The 11,375-nt window shown below is 33.4% G+C and overlaps 1 protein-coding gene across 1 annotated transcript in view; it reads left to right on the top strand.

The window, feature by feature from the left end:
* LOC106679387 (opioid-binding protein/cell adhesion molecule homolog) overlaps window positions 1-11,375 on the top strand; it is a gene marked incomplete at its 3' end in the record, with an annotated part of 300,127 nt that overhangs the window by 86,305 nt on the left and 202,447 nt on the right. The window contains 1 exon segment of the mRNA XM_067052790.1: window positions 2,748-2,951. Within this exon segment, the coding sequence (XP_066908891.1) occupies window positions 2,748-2,951 (204 nt within the window).

Here is an 11,375-nt window from a genome sequence, read left to right as displayed (position 1 = left end):
TTCTTCCTTTTATCGCTAGTTAAAGAAGGTGTGGTTACTGTTCCTTCTAATTTAACAGCATTCTTCCTTGGTGGACTTACCTCCTTCGTTTGGGTGTGGCCGTCTGCAGTTTCGATAGGGAGTGCTGCTGTTTCCAACTTTTCAAAATACAGTTGGATTTCGCATGCAAAACTCCTTATCTTGCCATGCACATTGTTCTTGGTGCGGATGAAGGAGAGAAGCTGTTTAATCTTGCTCCCAAGATTTTGCATCACCTCTGCTGTGGTAAGTCTTGTGGCATTAGATGCTACAATGGCCTAGTCTCCCACCATTGCAGCACTGCGGTCGTATGATGACGACGCCGGGGAACCCGCTTTCGCATACCCAATCGACGCCGGTACTGTGTGTGTGTGTGTGTGTGTGTGTGTGTGTGTGTGTGTGCGTTCGTGCGTGCGTGCGTGCGTGCGTGCGTGCTTGCGTGCATGTGTGTGTGGAAAATTTCTTATAGAAATTGAAATACTTTTTTTTCATTACAATGTTTTTATATTTTAAAATGTACTTTTAGTATGCTAAATTCAGTAAGCTATCCCTAAGGAATGGAAATACAACATAATTGTCCTGATTCACTAAAAGTGAAATGCTAACGAACGTGAGAACTGTCTATCCCAGGTTCTATAGGTACAAGTTCTATACCTCTATATTAGAAAAGAAGCTGAAAGAACTAGCGGAGAACGACTTAAAAGTGGAACAGGCTGCGTTTGAGCCTCAATGCCAGACCCAGGATAATATATTTTCCCTCAGAACAATCATTGATAAATCGTGGTAACGAGGAAAGAGTATCTGCGTGGCATTACTAGATCTAAAGGCTGCCTTTGATTCGGTCCCTAGACAAGAACTGTGCAGTGCTCTTTCTGGAAAAAAAAAACATCCCAAAAGGATTGATAGAAGTTATAAAATTCCGATTCCAAGGAATTGTAAGGATTAATGGAAGTGTCCGATGCCTTTGCAATTGAGAAAGGAGTAAAGCAAGGCGATAGTTTGAGCCCCCTCCTGTTCATTATTTATATACATTATTACTATGGATGAAATCCTGAAACTATTGACAAATGGAATATGAGGACAATCCTGCCCCAGGTAATGGTACTTGCGGATGACATTGTCCTCATAGCAGATACTAAACAGAACCTACAACAAGCTGTAATTGAATGGGAAGCTGGGCTGGAAAGAAAGGGGATGATCATCAGGAAAAGTAAAATAATGCATAAAGGCCAGGAACAGGAATACATTGCAGAGGTGAACCAATATAAATGGTAATACTGGTAATACACTTACCTAGGAACATCATCATCAAACATGATCAACATGAATGGAAAGGTTTCCCAAGAGATGTCCAATAGGTTAAAGAAGACAAATACAATATATTACCACCTCTGCAACACAGTTATAGGGAAGAGGGAGGTAGAGAAGATTGTTAAAGTACATATCTTCAAGACTATATACCTACCTACCCTCCTTTATGGAAGTTAAAAGTGGGTACCAGTCCATAAGCACCTAAACCGAGTTACTGTAATGGAAATGAGATATCTTCTTAGAGTCGCAGGCCGAACTAGGAGGGAACACATATGGAATGAGAGGACAAGAGAGAAAGTTGGAACTGTCTTTATATAGGATGCCATTGAAAAGAGGCAACTCAGATGGTTTGGACATCTCGTTTTCTTTTTTAAATATGTGTTTAAACTTTGTCACTTGGTTTACCTTTAAAATATAATACATAAAATGTCAACTGTTATAAAATCATATTCGCTCTTTAAGCCAGTGTTTGAAAGCGTTTTCAGAGAGTACTAGGATTTATAATAGATAGATGAATTTTTCGTTTTAGCATGTATTAGATATATAATGCATAGTCATTTAAGAACTATGAACTTAAGTTAAGAACCTAAACTTAATTTTTGAAAATAAATACGGCACCAACTTTTTTACGATCTTAAACAAATTCCGTATTATGTATTGTTTTATTCTTTGTAATGCATTGTGTTCTTTAAGAAAACTTAAAAACAACAAACCTAAGTTGAAAAAAAGAAAGAAAAGCAATAATTTAAGAAAAAAACTAATTTCTACCAACACTTTTTTTTCTTTTTAATATTCATAAGAATAAAAATATCAATTTTAAAGGCTATTTAATATTTTTAGCAAGCTTGATTCTTGAATATTATGTTGCCTTTATTTTATTTTTTTTTTGCTTTGCATTAGGGACGTTTAGATACTGAAATCATGTTTCTATCTTGATTACAACGAGAGATATAAGTAAGTAAAGTAAATTCCCCAATTTTTTTCAGGATTTCTCAGGAGCTTTGACATCTAATATATACAGGAGTCCAATAGCGTATAATGAGGGTAAATACAACATATATTTTTTATCAGAATCATAATGTGGAATCCTCTCCTTGATACTGAACAATAATAAGATTCATGTTGCATTTATTCATTATCATGCCTTAGCAATGTTATTATTAATTAAGATTTAAATAGATGTTATTGCTTGTGAGCTCCCCTCCTCCTCCCCCCCAGAAAATATATAAATCTAAATATAAGGAACGAATATTTCCTCTTTTAAGATGTTTCGTTTTACGAAGTAAAACATTATATGTTCGTTTTTGAATATCCTTCCTAAAAATGTAAAAATAGTTCTTTTTGTAATTCAATGATTTACCACAGTCTTCTTATTTCTTCAACTTTTCTTCTTTGTAAAAAGTTCATATTTCTTTCAGGTAAATATATCCAGGCCTGGAAGCGGGACATCGCCGTCTTAACCGCAGGTAAAGTCAAACTAACGCCGGACTCGAGAATACAGCTGGTTGGTGACGATTACGATCTCGAGATCGTGAGGGTAAACATCAACGACAGCGGAACGTATGTTTGCCAAGTGGGGGCCTACAAGCCAGTAGAGATAACCCATAGCTTCCTCGTGAAAGGTAGGCTCGCTTCTTTTATATTTGTAGTTTATATTTCAATAATTATATTAATTACCGTATTTATGTATGTAGTTAAGTATGCTATTAAGGGAATTTTGTGTTCAATTGATCATTTAATATTTAAGTTAAAGAAAATTATAGTAATAGAAAATTTTAGATGGAAATATTGTGCAGGATTTATGGTGCACAAACCGAAGTTGGGCAAAAAGCATATTTCTGAAACTTGTTATAGGATAGGTTTATAAGGAAATGAGTGTCATGTGGATTTTTGAGGAGAATTGCGAAATTCATTTGACGGATATATTTGAAGTTTTTAATCGAGTTTCTAATAAATAATAGACTTTGGTTTTGAGTAAAAAGTCATTAACGCATCGCAGAGGTGGAAGAAAGATTTTAATCTATATTCCTGAGAAATAGTCAAACGATAGGCTTTTAGAAAAGTAAATATTACAGGATCAAGCAAGAGAAGGTGTAAGGATAAGGTCAGTAAAAGGAGAATGGTCAGCGGAACGGAACTTTTATCCATCCATTGCAACTGGTTAGTTGGTTCAGCAATTCAAGTTAACAACAGACTGCTTTTCTCAGAATTTTATAATTTTTGGAAAAAGAAAATTTACGAATCATTTTCTCCTCTAAAATGAATGTATTTCAAGAAAAATTAATCCGTGAACTGTAAAGGCTTCAAGTATATTTGATATACTTTTCAAAAAGATATTATTAGAAAAAATTAAAATATCTAACAACTAATAACTATACATATCTCTCACCAGAGTTTAAATATTGAAATAATATAATTTTTTTTCTAAATCTTGCTTCTCAGATAGTAGATAGGTACAAGATTTTTTTTTTGTATTATAATTGTAAAATACCATTCTTTTTTTTATTTATTTTTTTTTTACTAATTCTGTGACACCTATCCAAGTTACCAATGGGATAGATCCCTTAGTGTGGTGGCTTAGAGTCTAAAGAGGTCTAAATAGAATGTGTTTGTGGTGAAGGTCATACGAGTACTGTCAGTTGGTTACCTGAGCCTGAAAGATTGGAGTGTAAAGAGGTTTCCCAATTCGAACAGCTTAAGCAGAAGTGCAGATAAACAACCGTAGCAATTTGGTAGATCCAGTGCTTAAGTGTTTAATAAGGAATATTGCGATTTTAGTTTCTGTAATATTAGCACCACTTGGTTCTCTAATTGTTCTATCTATTTAAACATTAGCAGTTGTGCTAAGCAAAGACCAGCAATGACACTTTTAATGTAAAAAAAAAAACTAGTTTTATTGAAAGAAGGTGCAATGCGAAGTTAAATAGAAATTTAATGTCCTTAAACTGATTAAGTACATAATCAGTCAACTGATAAGGAACACAGAATTTCCTTGAATATAAAAGTCAAATACAGTTGGGTATAGCAGTAATTTTATAAAATTTATTATGATATAATATCAACAAAAAAAAATCATCGTGTTTTACACTCACTTGGAAATAAAATTATAAAAAAAAATTTACATTTTGAATTATTTACGTGTCTATATATATATGTATATGTACATTACTTTTAAATGAAATAAAATCAAAGAGAAAAATAAGAGACAAAATGAAATAAAATGGGTAAATATATAAAATGAGATAGAAAACAAATAAATGAAAAGATTGCAAGGTTTGAAACATTATTCAGAGGAATAAAAGCGTTAAAAAATGTAAATAAATAACCGAAAAAAAAATTATATGAAAAAGTTGAAAATGTTAAATCTTGTTAAAACATACAGAATTTTATATGGTTTCCGTAAAATAAAATAAGTTACAGCAATTAAATAAAAATAAGAAAGCACTCCACTATAACACTACATAAACTAGACTAAATCATAAACAGATGGAGAAATGAATGAATATATAAAAACAGATTAAGTATAAATAATAAATAATACTCTAAGTAAAAATATTGTGAGGTTTGAAAATTTACTTAGATGAATTATAGTGTTAACAATAAGTAAATAAATAAAATAAAAAAGATAAATGAAAGTTAAAAATATTAAAAGTTTTTAAAACCAACAGAATTTTACTTGGTTTCAAATAATATAAGTAACAGCTAAAACAATATGAATGAACAAAAAATACAGAAAACTATGAAACTATAATAACAGCTCTGTAAAAAATAATGAGAGGTTTCCATTTTAAACATTAACATTGCAGGTCTTTGCTGTTGGTGAATTCTTTGGATTGCTTTTTGTATTTCTATTAAAATATTTGTTTGGATAGATTGGATGGGCTATGCGTCCTCCTGCAGTAGAAGAGATTTAAACAACCTATATATTTGGTTTTCATTTATGTAACAGTCTGATAATTTCTATATGAAATAATAAATAAGAGATGACTAATTAAATGTTGTAATGTATTTCACAAGATTCTAATATTTATATGCATAAACCTATTTTTACAATTAAGAATAACAATCTATATAAATATATCAGGATTTAATGAGTTCTGTTTAAAATTACTATTCTACCTATTATTTTAGTTATCATCTGAACGAAGCTCAAAGAAATTTTGTGTATCATTTCTGTAATTTCAGACTGTAATGTAGCATTCGTTCAATTTTACTTAAGCTGGGCAATATTATAGAACTTGATTAAGGTAATAACCCAACCCGCGATTCAATTTGTTGGCAACTTAATAATTCTTTTAAAATACTTGATAATTATTGTAAATTATAATAAATTGTTTTAAGGTTGGATTGGTAATGAGTTGTATCATTGTTGTAAGTTACAGGCTCCAAGTAACTTAACGGATGATTATTGTAGGGTTAAGCATGGCGAAAACCACACTTCCCGGTGTAATGAAGGTGGAGGTAGCTACTGAGGGTTCCAAGTAAATTCCACTCTAGCAATTCTCCTCCCTTGCCTGGCTGACTTCAGATAAAATTTTCACCTGGAAATTTTGGCAATACTATTTTTGCAATAATTGTTTTAATACTCAATGGTATTAAACAATCATTCAACACTCATGATCTCCTACCTATTTGTTAAGAAATACTGCTTGTTAAATATTTTTCTATCCAAAATTTTGATGTTTTACTTATTAAAACAAAACCGAATTAAACTCACTTTACTTTCTGATTAAGAAACGATGATATGCAGACTTGTATTGGTAATAGTGGAGGAACAAGTTGGGATGGCGGGAATCAAATCTATGAAGCAGCCAAACACGCTATATAGCTAAAAAGTTGTGTCGGAGCGCCGCCGTTCTCCCTCTAAAGCATATGTGGGCAACCCCCGACCCGTTGTATGATTTGATCGTGCCCGCGAGACATTTTTAAAAACCCAATTAAAAATATATATATTACACTACTTACTCATATTCTCAGAATCAAGTTAGAGAGCAAGCCTAATGGGGGCGCAATAAAAGATTATTCTACACTAGACGATTCTAGATCATTCCTTCATTTTGCATATATAAGCGGGCGGATGGCCCAAACTTTAGTTTCGCAAGATTTTTTAGTTTGCCAACATATGCACATGCATTCTTTCACTTGTATATATTTGATTGTTTGTTATTATTTTTTCTAGGAGGTCAGAAAAAAAAAGAAAAGAACTTTAGTTCAGTTCTAGTGCCGTCAATTTGCTTTGTGGCTTTGTTTGCATCTAAAGTGGTTACTAATTATATTTTTTATTAAGTTTATTAAACGAAAAGTAACCTAAAGAAACGATAAGTAGATGCAGAGGGTCGCCAGTTTCAAGTAAAATGGCCAGAAGAATTCTTTTTTATCTTGCACAATGGTAACCCTATTTGTTTACTGAGTAATGAATCCATTACAGTGATGAAAGAATTCAATATAGAGAGGCTTTACTTAACTGAGCACCCTATGCTCCATTCACTGACAGAACAAATAAGAAAAGACAAAATCCAGAAGCTTACCGCAAAAAACAGGTGCAAATGTTTCATAAACAAAGAACAAAACATGATAATGTTGTGAAAGCTAGTTTTATAGTTAGTTAAAAATTGGCAAAGTCATTAAAACCATTTGTCGAAGGAGAATTTATCAAGGAGTCTATGTTAGAAGTTTGCAGTGTGTCCCGAAAAGAAAAATTAATTTGGAAAAAATTAGTTTGTCAAGACGATCTGTTGTCCGACGAATAGAAATGATGGCTAATGATATCAAAACAATATTGGCTGAACGTTTGATTGGTTTTGAACCATTATCCATAGCATTAGACGAGAGCACCGATTTTTCAGAAACAGCTCAACTGGCTATATATAGTAGAGATGTTGATAAAGAGTTCACTGTTACTGAGGAATTGCTTGTTTTACAACCGATAAAAGAAGCCACTACAAGAGAGGACATTTTTAATGAAGTTCAAAAGGTATTCACAAGTTTTGGCTTGCCATAGTCAAAATTAGTTGGTGTATGCACATATGGTGCACCTTCTATGGTCAGCTTATGTAAAGGTTTCATCGCAATTTTGAATGAAAAAGCAACTGAATTAAATGTGCAAAAATATGATTTCATAGTACTTCGTTGCATTATCCACCTACAGAACTTGTGTTCTAAGTCCATTCGACTCCATAAATGAGATAGAAGATTTTATGCAAATAAAAGATAAACCACTATCTGTATTGAGTGACCCAAAATGGATAAATGACTCAGCATTTCTGGTCGACCTTACAGCCTATTTAAATGGTTTAAAAAAACAAGGCCAGTTAGTAAATGATTTATACAGCCATTTGAATGCGTTTCAGAACAAAATCCGCTTGAGGGAGGCACAGATGCTGTCTGGTGACAGCTACAATTTCAGTCTCTGTGTATGAAAATATTGCCGATGCTCAATATGCGGAAGAAATCAAGCTACTGTTGGAGTCATTTTCGATCAGATTTAGGGATTTCAAAACCATGGAAGACTGTTACAATTTATTTCCTACTTCAACAAAAAGTAATTTACACAATGCTCCAATACACTTGCAAATGGAGTTGATCGAGATTCAAGAAAACTCACTCCTAAAATCTAAATTTGAAGACGAGTTGTTCAATTTCTACAAAAAGTACGAGGGCTGTCCGGAAAGTAACAGACGTTTTGATATAAACAATTCTTTAAAGAATTTTTGCTTCAGAAAATCAATGAGAAGCTTTCCCTTGGAGTCCCACAGTAGCCATGACCTTTCTGTGCTGTATTCTTGGAGAAAGGTCGGTGCTGTAGCCAGTCTCTGTTTCTTATGGTCTTCTGTTAGGATTTTTGGAACCCACCGAGCACATAATTTGTGGCAACCAAGTTTCTCCACCACTTGTGATGCACCAAACTCGTCAAATTTGGGTAAAATGTTCCGACAGTTCTGTAATCGTGAAACGACGATTTTCACGAATTTTGTCATTGATTTGCGTTGCCAGGTCATGAGTCACAAAGCTAGGCCTACCACTGTGGTCCTTGTCTAAACACTGGTACGGCTATTTTTAAAATCAATCCACCATTGCCTCACTCGGCTTTCACTCATTATCACCTGCTCTTAAAAATCACAAAGCTGATGATTTCAATTTGCTGTTGTTTCGAGCCAACAGAAAACGAATCACAGACCGCACTTCACAAGTGGCGGGATTTTCCATTGCAGGGCACAATTTTACGACTCACAGAGAGAAAAGTGAGGAACACACAGTCCTCAGGATACATCAGCTGGATGCGTACTAAATGTCGGAACGTTCGGACACCAAGATGGCGGCTCTACCCTCACCCACCGCCACGATAGGCCAAAACGTCTATTACTTTCTGGACTCCCCTCGAGAAGATTGATTTGTGCGGTTGGTAGTACTTTTAAATGCGAACCGTTCTTGTCAATGATGAAAGTTAATAAATCAAACCATCGTTCAAGGTTGACTGACGATAATTTGGAAAATTCTTTACTTCTTTATATCAGTGGAATTAATCCAAACATCCATGGATTAATTTCCCAAATTCAACCTCAGGTTCCTCATTGATTTCGGTGTCACTATTTAACTTTCGTAGTTTGTAATAATGTCGAATTTCACGATTTAATTTAATATCTATTTTTTTCATTTCATTTTGTTATTTTAATAAATTGTCTTATAATTACAATGTTATATTATTTCATGTCTGATATCTATCGTTAAAAATAATGAACACTACTTTTAAACGTGACCCGCGAACGTATTAGCACATTAAAGTTTGGCCCACAACATGTAAAAGATTGCTTATACCTGCTCTAAAGAATAACAAATTAACAGGCAGTGAATAATTCGTTATCCTGCATTTTATATTTGTCAAAAAATAGTGAATACTATTAAACTTTCTTGGAGGTTATTAAGTTTAATAAATAAGTATAGTTCTTATTGACTGTTTTATTTTATGATTACAACATATGATTTTCACGATTGTCTATCACCGTGTAGATACCGATAGGGACAAAGCAGTGTAACGCTGTGAAGGTTCATTCAATGTTGTCGTGGGAATTGTTTTTTAGTGAATGTGAACATGTTTAACAACAGTGTATAATTTATCTTTTTTTTTTTTTCTTAGGGAACATTGATATTTTGTATTATTTTTACCCGTGTGAAAATTTGTTTCTCTTCTTAAGTAGTTGTGTTTAGAATATTTTATTGTTTTGTTTTTTTATCATGCAGTGTTTTATTAGAGAGAGTGTATAAAAGAAGATTTTTTTTTGTTAGTTCATACTGGATTTTTTCTTTAATTTTGCATGTTTTGTATATATTTTTATTTGTTCACGAAAACTATTTCATAATCCGGTAGAGGGGGGAGGTGATATGACAAGTTATGTTGTCTGCCTTAAATCTTTTGCAAGAAGTAGATACAGAAAAATATTCAAATAATGTAAATTAAATTGAATTTGGTGAATGACACAAATCTTCCTTGTTTAATTGTAATAATTTATTTCATATAATCAACAACAACGTTTCGGGAATATCCCATATCTTCAGGTTGCTATAAAACCAAATTCAACATAACTTATAACATGTGCTTACAACATTACTAATATATCATATATACATCCAAACTATTTACCTGATAAAAATAGTTTATATATTGCTAATATTTAATAATATTATTGTCATTTAATGAATAAAAAACGTTTTTACTATTAACAGCAATACATTTTTAGGAGAATAATTACCTTTCTGAAGGTTATCTTTCATTATGATAACAACCATATTGACTATAAACAATTATCTCCTACCTCTATTACCACAAAGATGAACAATTAAACTAAAATTAACAATTTTTTAAAAACAATTCAATATATAATAATGTAATTTCCAATGATAATCAACGCTTAAAAGGATGAAAAAAAACAAACAAAAAAATAAATGATTCATTACCCGACAAAGAAACTGAGCACATTTAGTGAGAATTAGATTTTCAGTCAAAGAGGCTGGAAATGGACCTTGAATGACAGACCTCTTCACTCCAATCTGCATGAAACATTCTTAACTGGCTCCTTCTGATGTTTTCAGTCCTAAATTGCTTTCTGTTTGAATTCGTTTTTTCTTGTCAAATTTAAATGCTGTTGAAGGATTAGATTACATCTCCTCTAATTAACAACTCCTTTCTTCATCTAAAGATACCACAGTTAATTACCTTAACTGAGGGCGGCTTTGATTCTATTAGAGCCTTTAGTAAAAACTTTTTTACGATTTATGATCCCACTGAGAATAGTCAATATTAAAATAAATTAAAATATATGTATATATGTATTTTTTTTTAAGATACAGATAGGCCCGTACCTATCCGTGTGTGGGATTTTACCAACTAAAACCACCACCCTACACCTGTTTCTCACCCTCCACGGGACGCCGTTAGGCATTACATCATGGGGGTGATTGGCTGAGTGCCGCCTCATTGTTTTAGGCTATCTCTTGGTTCGCCTATCTCTCTCTCCTCATTTCTTAACTTCTACATCACCTGTGCAGCAAATCGTTGGCCTGCCATCCAATAATCTTGGTCAAGAAGCATAATATTGACAATATTATTTGCTGTCGGGTCTGAGCGTCAAACTCGTCGGATGTCTCTTCTTTCTTCATGAAAGCGGTGTCAGAAGAAGAAAACGTGTTCTGCACTCTCTTCCGTTCCTGGCCCAATGGACATTCTCCAGTCTCATCGAGCTTAAACCTATACTGGTAGGCTCGGAAGCAGCCATGCCCTGTGATAAACTGGGTGATATAATAATCTACTTCCCCGTGGTTCCTATTCATCCAGGCCTCGATGTTGGGCACCAGCCTGTGCGTCCATCTTCCACTGAATGCCATATTCCTGCGACGTTGGCATTTTCTTATACTCTCCTTTATTAATTCGTATAGTCAGCACCACCAGTCACCTTGTATCTCCATGTATGGCCAATGTCTGAAGAATAAAACAAAACTCTATCTTTAAAGTAGTCAGTGAGAATTCTCATAAGATAGGCTGGCACCGCCAT

The sequence above is a fragment of the Halyomorpha halys genome, unplaced genomic scaffold (assembly GCF_000696795.3).
Source record: "Halyomorpha halys isolate HHAL.00 unplaced genomic scaffold, Hhal_1.1 Scaffold200.1, whole genome shotgun sequence".
Lineage (NCBI taxonomy): Eukaryota > Metazoa > Arthropoda > Insecta > Hemiptera > Pentatomidae > Halyomorpha > Halyomorpha halys.
Note: the sequence above shows the minus strand (reverse complement) of the source record. Positions and strands in the feature narration are given on the sequence as shown.